This window comes from Pleurodeles waltl, chromosome 8 (genome assembly GCF_031143425.1).
Source record: "Pleurodeles waltl isolate 20211129_DDA chromosome 8, aPleWal1.hap1.20221129, whole genome shotgun sequence".
Classification (NCBI taxonomy): domain Eukaryota; kingdom Metazoa; phylum Chordata; class Amphibia; order Caudata; family Salamandridae; genus Pleurodeles; species Pleurodeles waltl.
This window is the reverse complement of record NC_090447.1, coordinates 802839230-802857019: the sequence shown is the minus strand read 5'-3', so window position 1 is coordinate 802857019 and position 17790 is coordinate 802839230. Positions and strand designations below refer to the sequence as shown.

General features: G+C 45.9%; 1 protein-coding gene across 2 annotated transcripts in view; it reads right to left on the bottom strand.

Annotated features, from left to right (window-relative positions):
* The window catches only part of FGF14 (fibroblast growth factor 14), a 1239298-nt gene that overhangs the window by 424951 nt on the left and 796557 nt on the right, over positions 1-17790 (bottom strand). The window contains exon 1 of one of the 2 annotated variants that reach the window (XM_069205059.1): positions 13464-16717. The exons of the other annotated variant lie outside the window; for it this stretch is intronic. Within the exon in view, the coding sequence (XP_069061160.1) occupies positions 13464-13656 (193 nt within the window). The 5' untranslated portion in view covers positions 13657-16717. Of the gene's footprint in view, positions 1-13463; positions 16718-17790 lie in introns of those variants that run through there. 2 annotated transcript variants of the gene reach the window in all.

Here is a 17790-nt window from a genome sequence, read left to right as displayed (position 1 = left end):
AAGAGATGAGCGCGATGAAGTTACAGGTGACAAAGTCAACTCTGAGCTCACAGGTGTGGACAGTTTCCTTGAAGTTCTAAGTTTTACCTTCTTTCTACTCTACAGGACAGGAAAAAAGAGAAAGTGGAAGATGAAATAAGTGGACAGATGCTAAACAAGAGATGTAGGTGAACAGAAAAACAGCGAATACCATTAATTATCGAAGCATTTTTTTGCATTTCTCTATGCATTCTGAAAAAGTGGCACATCAGAAAAATTATAGTAAAATAACGCATATCAACCAAAAAGACATAATTTTAAAGTGTAATAAAGACAGTGATTGCTGAAGAAAGAACAAGAAAAATAAGAAACTGGGTGGGTGACTAAGAATTCATTTCTCAGAGAAAACTCTAGAGCAGTGATACTCAAAGTACGGCCCAGGGACCACATGCGGGCGGCCCTTTTGACCTTTACATGCGGCCCCAGGGCAGCAGTAGCACTAGGCTGCTGTTTACTCAATTTAACAGGGGACACTTGATTTAAACATGATTGAAGATAAAGAAAGGAAGTAAGGAATTTGTCCTGCACCGCTTTAACTGCAGGAACACTTTCATTCTTAAAGAAAACTTGCACCAAATGTCTACAACTATGATAAGTGTTCTTAAAAAATTTAAAAAGTATATTTCATTTACACACAGTACCATTCAATCTAAGTACATAAGATTATATCAGTGCATGGAGAAGTATTTTTTTTAAACAAGAGATTTCAAACATAAATTCAGAAACTTTCATTCTTTCTCCCACCCCGACATTCATTCTTACCCCCACCTTAATAACAATGCCAATAGTGAACTAAGAGGCAAATCAGTTGTTATCTGCACTCTTTGATTGGCCTGATTTGCTATTATACATGAACAACTTTATAGTTTATTAAATCAAACACAGGAGAAAGGTTTGCAAAGCGCACATGCTAAAGTCATGCATTGTGAGGCCCTCCTACATCCAATAATGAAGAAAAAGAAGGGAACGTGAAATAAGACAATTGCCTAGGATCACGCAGTTTGGTAAAGTGGGGAAGCCGGGATTAATGCCAGGTTTTCTGGTTTCACATTGTGTGATTCAGCCACTAGATCCATATGCATTGCTGCCCCCTTTTGCCACCATAACGCCACAAACTCTTCCCAACCAGAGCCCCCTCCTTCCTTTGATTGGCATGCTGCTAGTATCAATGCGGCCCTCGGTCGCACCACAGACCAAACTTTGTGGCCCCTGGGAAAATGTTTGCGAGTACCCATGCTCTAGAGCTATACAGCCCTCCAAGATTTAAGTTTTTTTTTTTTTTTTTTGCAGGTGGTTGTTTAATGTTTTCTGGGGTAGCATAAAGAAAACAATTTTAACCATGCAATCCATGGCCAATCGTCACCAAACCTTGCATGTTAAAACATCTCAGGATCCCGGGCCAATATTATGATTATTATTTTTTTCAAAATGGCAAAAACCAAAGGCAGGACAAAAGAACTGTATGTTCTCAACGGAAAGTACAGAATCCTGACACTATTTTAAAATCTTAAAAAAACGATGTGATCATGGATTTTTGCCAGGCTGCAAATGATTATATATTGCTTAAAAGGCATGACGTTAATAGTTTGTCCATTGAGCCAAGCGCACTTCGGTGTGAAATGAAGACCAATTAGCTTATTAATATTAGGTCAAGCAGGCCATTTGCCTTTAAATCACAATAAGCGTTTCCCTTAATGGGTAGTCTTAATACGCTCATTCAAATGCACTTGAACTGAACATAAATTGTTTCTGACATTGCGAGTAAATTGGTTTGTAAACACGATATCAATGTGCTGAATACCAGACTCCGTGTATACATCGGGATGGGGTCTGTCACACTGTGGCCTACTATTCAATAAATACTAGGGCTGTTTTAGGTCCGGTTTGTCAGCGCAGCTGTCACATATTTTTTATATTTTTTTAAATATACACTGAGAGGGGCTTTGCTCTCCCCAACGGAGTTTTACCCCTTCAGTTCATGCTTCTGACTAGTTGGCATATCATTCCACCTTCCAGGAAATGCTTCCTTTGGAATGCATGAGAGACTGGTTTCTTTTGAAATTATCATTGTTATTTCATCCTTTATCATATTTGTTTATTTAATTCCTATATGCATTCTATACTGAAAGCAGTCAATTTTTCGTATTTTTTCATAGCATTGGAAAAGCCACTAGGGAAGGCTTTCATTTGATAAACAGCATCTGTGCAAGCAGCACATGTAAACAGCATTTGTGAACGCAAGTGTTTAAATGTGTGGGAACACTAAAGCCAGACCTATTCAGGGCAGCTCCTCCATTAGGGTGGAGGAGCGTTGCACCCCGCCAGCAGCGGCAGCTGCAAAACCCTTACAAGAAACGGTGATAAACAGTGTTTATTATTGATTCCTTGACAAGGGGCAGGGCCACTGGGGTGACGAGCAGTGAGGAGGAGCGCACTGCACTCCCCCTCAAACCGCATGTGTATTTGGCCGGTCAGCTCGGGCGGGCCAGACACACATGTACAGTAGGCTCTCTCCAGCCCAGCAACACAGTTGTCGGGCTGGAGACAGTATGCACAGGCTCCCAGTCTGCCTGGGAGCACCCTGGCTGTGCGCTCCCAGGCAATTCTAAGGCTGCTCTGAGCAGCGTCAGGATTGGCCACAGGGCAGGCTGGTAGCCTGTGCCTGCTGAGGAGAAGCAAATGGAGGGGTGCAGCGGCATGCAAGGTTGATGTTTATTTATTTATTTAATTTTTATTCACAGCCAACCCCCACCACCACTGCACGCCACCCTGGCCCTTCCGCGAGCCGTGAGTGGACCTATTGCCTTTGTCAATCTTTGTATCTATTTGTGATCCACCCTCAACAGAAAGTGTGCTTAGGAATACTAGAAACAATATGGTTGTGAGTATTCATTGATCCATCTATGGCACATGCGAGGGCAAATTCGAATCACTTTTCAAATTGTTAATGTTCTCTACTTAGAAACTGATATTGGCTAACTTAACTTTAAGTTGTGTGAAAAAAGCAGAGCCTAGATTTATTTGACAGATTTAATTAACTACTTTAAGCATTACAATAAAAGGAACAACTAACTATGCTTTAATTAAAAAATGTTTTGTTATCAATTCACCTCACATTGGTTCCAGAGGCATATTTTAGGGCAGATTATGTGTGTGCTCACCATTTTGACTGAAAAACACAAAGAAATAATTTGCATTCCCTACCTTCAGTGTTTTTTTTTTTTTTTTTTTGCTGTGCCTTGTCTCAGAATTGTAAGTTAGTTACTGGCTGCTACATACAGAAAATAACATTTAATATTCTGAATGGTTTTGTGGGCAGGAGAGAGTGCATGTTTGCGTTTGATAAGGTGCATTTGTAGCAAGGTGTGTGTTTATACATATACATGGCATACATTTATTATTTATAACTGAATAGTTTGTGTTAAGATAGCTATATTTCTGCCGCACCAATGAAAATAAATATTTAAGCTTCCTTGCAAACTTCCTATACATCACAAGTACAGCATGAACTTCAAAGGGGCAGAAGTTTCACACAAAAATGCACCCATATACACACACTTACGAAACAAAAACTGGTAATTTTCCTCACACAGAGCTGATACAAGACAAGCAACAGTGCAGGCTTTATTCACACACAGAACAGGTATAGCATATGCATTAGCAATGCAATTTAGTTATTTAATGGAGTACTGGGACCACCTACATCCAGGGGGTCTGATTTGTTGCCATTCATTTTAACATAGTATTGGCACAGAGTTTTTCAACAGTGGCCCAAACCTTCACAATTCTTATTTTAAACCTACCCTTAAGCTATTCTATCGACAATTAAAGATTACTCTAAAATTATTGTAAAATTATTTCAGATCTGCCTCATAATTGTCATAAGCACCATCAACCTTCTTAGCTCTAAATGGAATTAAGTTGTGAATCTGGCCTGTGAAAATGAAGACAGCAGATAACAGATTCAGGTCTTGTTGTAGGGAACAAGTTGTTGCAATTCCAAAGTGCCATAGTATCACTTGCATAAAACTAGATCAGTATTCCTTGCTTACAAAGATTCCTATTCTGGCAAGATGCACAGCAATTAAAGCACTGTCTTGCACAGGTAAGGATACTCTGAAATCGATGCAATCATTTCTGCCATATGGCACTGAAGTGCCGCTAAGCAGAAGCCAAAAGTCAGAAGGGGTAAAAACACAGGCAAAGAGGAAGGCAAGCAGATAGACTGTTGCTCTTTGGAAGTACGTCTGACGGCAAGAAAGTCTGACAAAGAACAAGCATTGGCAAAGCCAATAGATCTTGCCTTTGGGACCTATTGGCTTTGCCAGTAGTTTTTAGCCATGCTGTATAACAATGCAAAAGAAGAACAAAAAAAAGTCTATGACCTGACAGCCAGTTAAATTGTGTAGGCGTGCACATCACGCATATTCGCTCCTACAAAATGATGTAACCACTTTTAATTTTTTCTTTTTATTTGCTGATCCAAGTTGGATTGGTAAATACAAAAAAAAAGGGGCAAAGGCATTTTTTTCATGAGTTGTGGAGAGCAACACAGGGAAAGTGGTTGGCAGAATCGACATGGAAGGAGCATGTGGGAGAAACAACACTGACGGTGTGTATGGGGTAGAGAAAAGCAAACAGATGAATCAGAGAGCAGTGTGGAGTGTGGGCATAGAAGATTAAGAAAAGAGAGGGAGTTGCAGAGAGCACACAGCTAAGATAGTACGGTGTGGGGAGAAGCACACAATGGCGAGCGCATCACTTAAGGGATGGGGAGAAGCACACAGGTGAAAGAGATTAAGACAGAGCACGATGGAGAGGTGAAGAGAAGTACATGAAGGAGCCATTGGAAAAACATGTGCACTGTCATGGAGAGCTTAAAAAAGGTTAATCCCCTAACAATGAACAGCAAAAGACACTAATAAACTACCAATGCTGCAGTGGAGGGAGAGACACAAGATGGACAAAGCAAGCCGTTGAATAAGAAATAGACAAAGGGAAGTGGTAGTAAAGTCAATAAAAGGTAAGCAAAGGGTGGGCTACAAGACCCTCTATGTACTTGGGTAAGCCCACAGTATGTCTTTTGCAACCAGACAAATAGGCTTTGCCTGAAGAAGAAGGCAGACAGACAAGCTCACAAACACATGCACAGATAAGCTAGCTGTGAGGCAGAGAGGAGAGGGGGCGACAGTCAGACAAGTAGGAAGGTGAGCATACAGGCAAGCAAGATTCAAGCAGACAGATAAACATATAGACATGAAGGCAGATAGGCAGACAAACTGGGACAACCTGTGGAGTGTGGGCAGTCAGTTATGCAGGAAGATAAATAGGTATGCAAGCAAGCAGAAAAACAGTTTAAAAGATAGTCAAGAAGGAAGGCATAGAGTCTAGACAAAAGAAACCAAACAGACAAAGCACAAGCAGGTGGACAGTCAAGCAGACAGGCAACCAGACATGACAACAAGCAGCGTGAGAGAAAGCGACAGAGGTCAAGAGATAGATGCACGCAAGATGAGTTATGGAGGCGGAGATTGCACATTTCTGACACACAAATCTGAATGGAAGCAACATATACTGGCAAATAATTAGGCAACATATTCAGTTACATTGATAACATCGTAATGGAAGAATGTAACTTCCACTCAGGAAGGTGCACAATATTACACAAGTTGTACTTCACAATATCAAAGAGGTATGGGGAGAATTTCATCTGTGCCCAACTATAATCAGCAACGCAGTGGCAAAAATTAGAAGGCATATTGGAGAACTAATGACAAAGAATGCAGTTTTGTTATCTAGTGTGGATATTTATACATGTAATTGCAGAGAGAGGCATTTGTGGCACACAAACAGAAGTAGTTTGATTAGCAATCATTTCAAATATGTCTGTCACCTACCATTCATTTGTCTGCTAAACAATGCTATCAAAAATGAGAAATGCTTTTCGAAATCGCATGCAAATTGCGGTTTGTGGTTTCCTGCCAAATGCAAATGAATCAACAAAACTTGTGTAAAAATAAGTTTCGGTTGCATCCATTAAACACAACAAATTTGAAATATTTTAGAGAAAGGAGAAGACGAATAAGATTAAGTGACCATTGTCATCAACAACAAAAAACATGGTCGCTGAAACCAGCACCTGGATTTCAAGTTCATCTTCATTCCAGAATTTTGGAAGAGTGCTTGATCAGCCTTCAAGCACCCTATCCGAGATGCACTCAGTGACAACCATAAAGGCAGAACTACTTTCATAGACTAGTCTCTCTCACACACATATTGCAAGGGTTGCAGTAAGTGCTGAGGGCAACTTGCCCTCTTAAGTTATCCAACAGTCTTTACATGGACACAAATATATGCAAATTATTGATCTTTAAGACTCAAATCCATAAAATTGCAACACATAAAGACAAGAAAATATATAGAAAATATCCAAGGAGCCATGGATCAAATGATTCCGGCATTAAAATCCAAAATTCACAAATTCACTCTAAACTTTAAAAACATTTGCAACAACATATTTTAAGGACTGAGTGGATGGAAGTACTTTGGGTAATCAGTGCTTAATGCTGAAGTTCTCGTGATCGCCATGTTTGAAGAAAGATGAGAACTGCCCTCCCACGAGATTTCAATATTCCACACTGACCACAGCCCTGGAAGCAATCTGCATGATGCCAGCAGTTTTGAGCATCACCAGAATCATATCCCAATCGTAGTTCTGGTCTGTTTCTGGCCATGAATTCGGTGTGTACTGTTCCTTTTAGAACAGGACCAAGACGGATTAGGATGTGGCTGGTCCCTTTCTGATGTGGAACGGTAGACAAAAAAGACGGACTGGGTTGTAATCCTGTGTAATCACCAGTGTTTAAGATTAATTCAAGCATTCTGGCAATCACATCATTTTGCATTTCTCAAGGTTTAGGAAATTAGGATAAAGTGCAGATGGCCAAATCCATTCCAGAATGTTTTGGTAATCACTGACTATATAAAAACGTGCCATTTAGATTTCTTGCATATAAATGTATTTCATGTATTAACAGATACTGATAATTGTGTATGCACTAGCACTCCTTGTCTTCTGATGGGCACCCCTAGCTTAGAAGTATGTATGGCAGAAGGAAATGGTGAAAACATTGGTTGTATGATCTACAGAGAGAATTCATAAATCCAGTTATTTTTTTAGGCCTCAAAGGAAAAAATAGGAAGGTCGACCTTAAAAGATTCCCTAAAACATTTTTACGTTCTTTGCTATCAATTTGTATCATCTTGAAAGGGGTTGAGAAATAAGTTCACTTATGATTAATGTAATGTGGCATTTTTCTGAGACAATCAACTGACGTGATTATGTTCAGGTAAAAGAAATTGACAAAATTGAATGTAGGTTAGTGGACATATGGAATAATGGCCAAACGGTAAGAAATTCAGTGGTTTTGGACATACAGTTGTAATTGTTTGCAAAGCATGAGGAATGTCAATGGAAAAGTTTATTTAAAGGCAATTATGTTGTTCACATCATTCAGCATACTGAAAGCGCTTATGTTTATATATTCATTTTTTAACTTGTAACCAAATGCAGCAAATGTTTCTTTTAAAAAACAAGACCACAATGTGATTTAAAGTACAGTGTGGCTATATGACATTGCAGAGACAACCTGGAAAGACAAAAGTTGTATTTGCCATTGACAGGCCTTCCATCCCTGTCTCATGATGACATAGAAAACTTAGTATGAGACAATACTATGAACAACATGAATAACTATAAAGGGTGTACATTGTCCTCTTTGTGTGTTGCCCTAAAAGACCACGCGCAAAGAAAACATTGCTCAGATCTCCATACGTGGTGATTTTCGGACTAAGCCACGAACATCCACAGACAAATCATGAAAAAAACAGACATAGTTTCAAAGGAGCACTGGGAGTGAAATTGCATGCCCGTTGACCCTACGATGACATCACAGGAAGTGACATAGCATGACCTTGACCGTGGATGATATTACAAGAAATAACCAACACAGCTGTTGACCATGATTACATAATAGAAAGTCGATAAGAAAATATTACAATGCGTTTAACGATTATCTGCTTTTCAACACTTACAGAAGCAAGCAGGGAGCTGCAAGGGAACATCAACCAGTCACATTTTCAGCTGCTAAACGCATCTGATGGTATCCCATCTATCAGCCATTTAGTCAAAATGAATGCCTAACCCGAAACTGAAGCACTGACTTTTGAGCACACTAACTATTCACAGATCAGAGTTTCAAATAAGTCTTCTGTCTTTTTGACTATTTTTTACCATCTTTCACTTCACCCACACATAGTCAGTGTATTCGGATTCCTACTGATGTCTTATATCGTCTGAGGACCTGGGGCTAGCTTTAGATGGTGTTAAAATGTCGAGTCTAAAACTTCAGAGCTGGTTCTGGATTCATTTGGAAAAAGGGTGAGCGAGGGGGAAGGGGACCTTGTCTTTGTTCAGAAACGCTGCTGCTGCCGGGACACAACAAGCAAATAATCTATGAATGACTGGTACTTCCATAGGGGGCTGCAGGGAGGTGCCATTGAGAAAGGGAGGTCTAAAGCACAGGTACAGGAAGCAGAAACGTAATGTATGCAGTGGTGAGAAAGGGTGGATTACCAATGGGTACAAGAATGGAGTGAGAGGTAGGCCTGGGGAACATTAGAATAACCAGGCAAAAGCTGGCTAAATTCATGAATTTCCCATCATGCAAAGTTTGCATTGCTTCCCAGTTTCACAGTTCTATTTTATGAAAGTTACACCCACAGATGTTGGTTCAAGCAGAAAGTGTGTTGCTGGGACTGTAAAAGTGATGTCTGCTCCGGAGCAGACAATTTCTGCTGAAACCAGTTTCCTGTTGGTACCTCTGTGACATTGTAGCAAACAAGGTGCGCCCTTTTCACAAGCGATACCAGGCAAATACATTTAGTTCAATACTTGTAACTTTGCACCATTCCTGCATAACTGTGCTAATTCATCAGAGATTTTTTTTTGCTATTACGCTTCCGTTCGACTTGCAGGACATGAGGACATACAGGTTTGGTAAGTTAGGCCTCTTGGGTGGGGGTAGCAAAGTGGGGAAGGCAGGTGCAATTGCATTGGCCACTTCAGATTGGACGAAGGAGATGAGTGGTACGTATGGTCTGGTTTGGCCCATAAGGGGACGGGTGCATCTGTAGGAACAGGCCTGTCCGAGTACCAAGTTAGCGTTTTGAGAAATAGGGAAGAGATGTTGGTTGACTGGCAGACCGGACGATTTGGAACTCGGGAAGATGGATCGATTTCTATCCTGGGCTCAACATCCTGCGATTCTGGGCAAACCACTTAATCTCTCTGTGTAAAACATACATAATTCATTAATCAAATAAATACATTCAGTAATCTGTCATGTAAAGCACTTTAGTGGCCTTAGCCCAAGTTAGCACTATATAAAAACGTTTTAAAAAATAATAAAAGGGAGATTCTCCTATCTTCGTCTCATTGGACCGATGTGCTCTCGGATTCTTAATCAGATGGCACACAGACTTCTTACCCTCCCAGCTGTCGCTGTCTAGCATGTCACAGGCGAGGCACCCCTCCCGCCTCTAAACGCTCTCATTACTCACACTCTGTCCTCGTGACAAGCGGGCCCCGTGCGTAGCAGATGAATTCAAGCGCACAGCATGCTGCTGCCACCGCCAAGTGACGGGCAGTAAGCTAACCAAGTCAGCGGCGATAATTTTATCGACTTCGGAAGATGAGAGGCTGGGCCCGTCAAGATGACCCTCGGACTGTGTTTTTTAGACAGATTCAGCGGCAGTGCGTTTGTAATGCTTTCACAGTCTCTCCGTTGTTGGCACACGTTCGCATTAACCCGCCCAGCTATCAGATACCCTTTTAAAGAAAAATAGGAGGGTGGTTTTCTAAGGGCGAGATGTTGCTGCTAAAAAAAACAGTCTAGCGTCAATTTATTGGGGTTATAAGGTGATTAATTAAACATCACCAAATAAACTAGTACTCAATCTGAAAAAGATGTACAGCTGATTCCACTTTACGGCCGCCACACCAGCTAAGAAAAGCGACGCTTTAAGGCTCTGCCAAGTCCCGTCGTTTTTCCGAACACGCGGGTAGTTTCTAGCACACTCTAGTGACGCACTTCCGTCCCCTCTCATTTCAGTGGTTCACGTCAATCTCTAATGTAAACGCGGGTATTCCCAAGGGTCACGGGGCATTCATTTAAGCTAAAATGTTTCCAAATTCATGTTTTCATTTGTTTGTGTGTTCGAGATAGAAATCAACTGAGATTTTTAAACGTCTGTTTTTAGTTAGTCTCTAGTTGCTGCCAACGTGCTTCTAAAACTATTTGGAGTCACGCTTGGAAATAATTAATTAATTAAAAAATGTCCTTATAGATGGATTACTAATCCAAGATATTCCAGTCATGCGCACATCCACATCTTTAAGTAGTTTTATTTGGAACCTGCGTTTGACACTCCGTCTTTTTATTTTGTCTGCCTGCCTCCTATTTTATGTTTTATACGTTATCGGTTGTGTGTGTTTTTTTTGGGGGGTGCTTATTATCATCAAAGCACAAACTATTATTTCAGAAACGGAAAGGATGGATGAGTTCGTGAAATAGGCTGGTATATCTCAAAGCCTGGCCCACCAATCACGTGGGATGCGACGAGGGCGGCTTTCACAAAACTGGCAGACTGACTCTCCCAATAAACATCGCTTCCCACTGGGGCCCCAACGTTCGGCATCGTCCAACTTCCTTTGACAGAGAAATGTACTCCAGCACCAGTTATTGCAGGGTGTGGGGTCCTCGCTTAGGTGATGTATCTTATATAATCTGGGGGTGAGGTGGGTAGGAGGAGGGGGTATATTAGCATGTTATCTGCTATCGACTCTGCTCTGGAGTCAGTGGAAAGACCGACCCTGCCACTGACACCTGTCTGAGTGCAAACGGGCCTTACATTTGGCAAATCACAGTGTATGTAGTGTGTAAGGAAAAGTTACCAACACACCTGGTTTGGTAGCACCGGGATTTTCACGAAGTAGACCCCCATACCGAGCTCCCCTACATCTCAAGAGATCCATATACAGTTTAGAGTGCACTTGAGTCTGGGGTGACATTCTCTGAAGAGACAAAGGAGCAGAAACGAGTAGCGCCTAGAACTTTATCTAGACGGGAATCGGAATTGTTGTGCTGATATCACACTGGTGCCTGCCGGTTACCCTACCAAGGCCCATAAAGAGTACATGATTAGTTAGTGAGCGAGATGGGGTTGGATCAATGCGCTACCACTCCCCTCTGCCCACAGACTTCACGGGACTGCCCCTGGTGTAAGGAAAACTACACAACACCCACCTGTGAACGGTAGATCCGGGGCGGGGGTCACTGGTTGAGAGGACTGTGGCCCTCTTGTCTAACAGAGACTTCCCTTCTTCTCTGCAATGCGTGATCTTGGGCAAATGTGAAAGCACCAGATTATCCAAAACTGGAAACGTTTGGAAATTGGCAGGTCACCAACCAGTTATTAGGAACAGCAGAAAGTACCACCAATCGGCGAGCCTGAAAGTGAGAGGAGCTGTATGAATGCATTTGTGAAGGGTGCCACCTGTTTGTGATTTGGAGCGAGGAGTTGGGGGGACGGGCGATTACACGTGCTTCGCCGTCCCCCACTTTCGCGTGCTTGGTTTTAACACCACTTCACAAGCTCTCCGTGACACAGCTAGCTGCAAAGGCGTGCCTGATTTCAGGTGGGTTTGTTTCGGAGACAACGTTACGACTGAAGGGTTGGGGTGGCGGGGGGATTCATGGGCAGATACAGTGGGTCCTGGTCCCTGGTGCAAGGAAGGACAAGGACCCAGTGAGCGCTGTTTGAGCTGTGAGATTCAGAAATAACCAGGCTTCGTAGGGCCGTTCAGGCCGTTGTGCCCCGGTGCCACTGCACCTGATGCACAAACATAATCTACTTCCCTGGCTTGGCTGGCAATGCACACCTTGAACTCCAGCTTCCTCTCTGCGCGCGCGTAGCACGAACATAACAAGTGCGGAGGTGTGGAGAGGAGTGCGATACGGGGTTTTGAAGGAAGAGATAGGAAGTGAAAAGGAGACTGAAGTAGAGGGGAGGCAAGATAAAAAGGGAAAAAAAGAAAAAACAGAGAAAGAAAAAGATGAAAGAAAAGAGTAAAGACGAAAAGAAGGGAATGAATGAAAAGAAAAGGAACAGAAATTGAGAGGAAATAAAAGTGTGATATAAAAAAGGAAAAAGGAAGGAGGAGGAAATGGAAGGGAAATGAGAGGAGAGAAATAGAAAAAAGAGAACTGAAAAACACGAATTAAAGGAGACAAAGGAAATATAGGGGGCAGGGTTAAAAATCAAACCTGGGTGAAATAAAAGAAAGGTGCCTTATGGGAACAAGAGGGGAATACAAGAAGGGGGCATGTTAAAAACAAAGAACGGACAAAGAAATAATAGTTCACCATGGTTGCATTCCGATCACAGAGGCTAATACCCAGGTGTTGATCTTACTGAGAAGTTCAGCTCTCATCCTTATTCCAATAATTCGCCATTTTATGGTTAGAACGTGCGATTATGAATGTGCATATGATACGCATGGTCTGGGTGTTTGTGATCGTGTTATGCTCGTGTTTGTGTCTGTGGACTTCCACTTTTGATACTGGTCGCTTTCTCTCATTCAATAAACGGGCATCGATGTGAACTGTTTAACAACACCCAGGTCACTCGCTCTGTATTTAAATTCAAATCTGACAAATCACAGTTATTTCTTAGGATTTCCATGTCAGAACTGGAGTGATTGTTTGCCTGTCTAGTCCTGCCCATAGTCCTCCTGTAAAGCAAGGCTGAGAATGGAGAGATAAATATTCTAAAGGGACATAGTTGCACGTTTTGCTGAGTGCTAGAGCGATTCCATAACGCATTTTCCAGCGGCTATGTTCTCTTAGATTTTTTTGGCCTGGACCCCAACTACAGTGCTTAGAATGCCATTGACTGAGTGAACGTGAAGTGGGGTCTTCAAATGAGATAGAGAGATAGATAGATAGATAGATAGATAGATAGATAGATAGATAGATAGATAGATAGCGAGAGATAGATAGATAGATAGATAGATAGATAGATAGATAGATAGATAGATAGCGAGAGAGAGATAGATAGATAGATAGCTAGATAGATAGATAGATAGATAGATGTATGGATGCAAGCATGGATGGATGGGTGGATTTTTCAGGACAAGCCCCGTTTCATGCCTCCCTGTTGGCGCGCTCACTCCCCCGGTTGTTAAACGCTGCTTAAAGACACGAACACCGAATGAAGCGGCTGCGCCGCTCCCGGCCCAGCACCCCTCCAGAGTTGGCTGACAGAGACAGACAGACAGACAGGGGATAGGGCTGGAGCCTGACCTTGCCTCCGCAGCCTCCTCTTGCGGAGCCCGAAGATGCGCACCTTGGAGAAGATGTCCACCAGGTTGCCATTGCAGAGGCCGCGGTTCTTGCTGGGGCTGCTGCGCCTCTTGCTCGCCGAGGGCCGGTCCAGGTGCTGCTCCCGCGCCTGCCGCTTCTGCCGGATCAACCCGCTGGCGATGGCCGCCGCCATGGGCGCTGCCCACCCTCCGGGGGAGGGACGGAGGAGGTATTAGCCCCGCTGCCGAGCCATGCTAACCCTGCTGCCACTGGTCACCGACGACGGCCAACCCGGGTAACCTTCATACCGCCTGGTACCGCGCGGTAACCCCCGATTACCGCTGATTACTAGGGTAAGCAAGCACCGCCTCCGGAACACCTCTCACTGACCACTTCACCTCCAGAAGACCCCTGCTTAAACCTCTCAACCCCACGGTCAGCAGAAGGCCTCCAAACTCTCCCAGCACACCGACCAACAAAGGCCTCTCCCTAAACCACTCTCCTCCACCAGCCACCAAAAGCCTTTCCCAGTTACCTGACAACCACCAGCTACCAGAGCACTTCCCCAAAACCACCTCACCTCCAGAAGACCCCTCCTTACACCTTTCACTCCCACCGGTCAACAGAAGGTCACCAAAGCCTTTCACCCCCACTGTGCAACAAAAGGCCTCTCCATAAACCACTCTCCTCCACCAGCCACCAAAAGCCTTTCCCAATTAACTGACAGCTACCAACTATCAGAGGCTTCCCCAAAACGACTTCACCTCTAGAAGACCCCTCCTTAAACGTTTCACCCTCACTAGTCAGCAGAAGACCCCCGAAAGGCTTTCACCTCCACCGACCAACAAAAGGCCTCTCACTAAACCACTCACCTCCGCCAGTCACCGATAGCCTTCCCTAATCACCTGACAACCACCAAAATCACCTGACAACCACCAAATACCAGAGCCCTTCTCTAAAACGAGTTCGCCAATCCCAAACCACCTCACAGCTGACAGCTAACAGAGCCCCTCTCCAAAATCACCTCACCATCAACTCCCAGGTGACCTCCCTGTCCCCACGCCGTTACCTCCACCAGCAACCACAGCACCTCTCCCTAGCCACCTCACCCCGAGGTGCCACAGCAGACCTGCCCCAAAGCACTTCACCGCTACCCTGACATGGTGCGCTCATCACCGACCCACGCGTGCTACTCCTGGCAAATATTCCCGGGAAACCCTACTAACACACACTTACCACAATTATCACACTCGACACAACCACTATGCCCAATGAATTCCACATAATAGCAAACTGATGATGTGCATGACAGTGGGAGAACCGATAACCTCTCCCAGGCTACCCACCCCTATAACCACAGCGAAATGGCATTATAATTACAATACAGCACTCGTGAGCACCACAGGCCGCCACCTACCTAGAGGAAAGTGCACCTTGTCACCTGATAACTGACCAACAGGGTTCAGCGCTGTCAACTAACAGCAGTACAGCCACAAACGACCAGATTCCTTGACCCACCACATAATTACCGCAGCCGAACCCCCAATCACTGCACGATCTCAACTGGATCACAAGCTCATCCCTGCCACTTAACCCACAGCAATCCACACTCCAGTGATCACGGCAGTGCCAGCCAACCACGAGCTTCCGCTGGCTCCACAAGTCAGGACTGAGTAATGTGACAGAAGCAGAGAGCGGGCAACTTCGGCGAGTACTCCTCCTTTCAGCAGACGTCCCTCCCCAGCGGGGGTGTGAAGAGGAGGAGCGCCTGGCACCCGGGCCCTGGCGGCACGTTAGCTAAGAGACAGACCAGCCCTCAGCCCCGGGGATCTCGCTGCCTTTCCCCCGGCGGGGAGTGACTGGGTGGTGGGTGCGCGATCTTCATTCAGCTGTACTCATGGGTGTCCGGAACCCCCCCATCCGTGCCCTCCCTCCATCATGCCGGCGCCCACACCCGGAGGGCCGGAAAGTCCGCATCAGGAGCTGGGAAGGGGCGGTGATCAAGGCAGCCTTCTGACCCTCCAAGAATGCGTTTGCCACCTCTGCGCCCACCTCCCAAAAGATGCACGGAAATCAGGCGGGAGCGGAGCGTTCTGCAGAAGAGACTGCCAGCCCTGGGGTCGACGGTGCCCCTGCTTGCGGTGTCTACCCCTTCTCCTGGGTACCCAGGCGCGCTCCGCCTCAGCCTCCTCTCAGGATCGTCGCTGCCTCTTGCAGTAACGGACGTGAAATGGTTCCCACCAGGGAGTTCAGGCTGTCCTGATGCCCGCCAGTACAGAGGAAAATTCGTCGCTCTGAAGATATTGCAAGCACGATCCGTGGATCTCACACTCGGAATGCGTGGATTTTCCGCCCAGGGTCAGCGGAGAGTCCTGTCGTCCGTTCCAAAGTTCCCTAAATACTGCCGGTGCACGTGAGGTGGGGGTCCCTTGGCGCTGGAAACAATGTGGACCCACGGTTCGCCCTCTCTCTTCTCTAAACTTCCCTAAATATCACCCCCGCTGGCCGCAGAGGGGAGGGGGCTGTCGGGAGCAAGCCCCTGCTGTGGCAGCTCGTGGAAGGGCAGGGGGAGAAGCTGCCAGCCGGGTGGTCCCTGGCGTCCCTTGCGAGCAGGATCCCGGTGACAGTAATAAACAAGGCGCGGAAAGTGAGGCGCTGTCTGCCAGCGTCGGGAGGTGACGTGGGAGGCGGCGGCGGGAGCTTGACAGGGGCTGAGCACAGGGGGAGGAGGGTGGAGGCAGGTGTCCAGGTCCGGGGTACTTCGTCTCACGCTCCGGTGGGGGAGAGGCGTGGTCCTCGAGCACACTGCGTATCACACTTCTTCCAAGGGGGCCGTGGGTGTGAGCCGGCGCACGGTACCTCGTACTCCTCCCTGGAAGAGCGCGGAGTGCTTTAAGGCCACACACCTCACACTCTTGTCAGTGATGGGCTTTGAGGCTCAACGCTGTTCACCTCACACATCCTAAGGGAGTGGACGGGGAGACGAGTCCCCAAATACCTCGCGTGCACAATACCTCACAGTTCATTTATGAGGGGTGTGGGCAGGCGCACCCAGTCTTCGCAATTCGATCTCCTGTCAGAGGGAGAGATGTGCACACAGCCTCTTCAACTCACTCTCCTGTCAGAGGGAGAGAAGCGCACAGAGCCTCTTCAACTCACTCTCCTGTCAGAGGGAGAGAAGCGCACAGAGCCTCTTCAACTCACTCTCCCGGCAGAGAGAGAGATGTGCACACAGCCACTTCAACTCACTCCCCTCAGAGGGAGAGATGTGCACAGCCACTTCAACTCACTCCCCTCAGAGGGAGAGATGTGCACAGCCACTTCAACTCACTCCCCTCAGAGGGAGAGATGTGCACAGCCACTTCAACTCACTCCCCTCAGAGGGAGAGATGTGCATACAGCCACTTCAACTCACTCCCCTCAGAGGGAGAGATGTGCACAGACACTTCAACTCACTCTCCTGTCAGAGAGAGAGATAGAGACAGCCACTTCAACTCACTCTCCCGGCAGAGGGAGAGATGTGCACCGAACCACTTCAACTCACTCCCATCAGAGGGAGAGATGTGCACACAGCCACTTCAACTCACTCTCCCGTCAGAGGGAGAGATGTGCACAGCCACTTCAACTCACTCTCCCCTCAGAGGGAGAGATGTGCACAGCCACTTCAACTCACTCCCCTCAGAGGGAGAGATGTGCACAGTCACTTCAACTCACTCTCCCGGCAGAGGGAGAGATGTGCACCGAACCACTTCAACTCACTCCCATCAGAGGGAGAGATGTGCACACAGCCTCTTCAACTCACTCTCCTGTCAGAGGGAGAGAAGCGCACAGAGCCTCTTCAACTCACTCTCCTGTCAGAGGGAGAGAAGCGCACAGAGCCTCTTCAACTCACTCTCCCGGCAGAGAGAGAGATGTGCACACAGCCACTTCAACTCACTCCCCTCAGAGGGAGAGATGTGCACAGCCACTTCAACTCACTCCCCTCAGAGGGAGAGATGTGCATACAGCCACTTCAACTCACTCCCCTCAGAGGGAGAGATGTGCACAGACACTTCAACTCACTCCCCTCAGAGGGAGAGATGTGCACAGCCACTTCAACTCACTCTCCTGTCAGAGAGAGAGATAGAGACAGCCACTTCAACTCACTCTCCCGGCAGAGGGAGAGATGTGCACCGAACCACTTCAACTCACTCCCATCAGAGGGAGAGATGTGCACACAGCCACTTCAACTCACTCTCCCGTCAGAGGGAGAGATGTGCACAGCCACTTCAACTCACTCTCCCCTCAGAGGGAGAGATGTGCACAGCCACTTCAACTCACTGTCCCC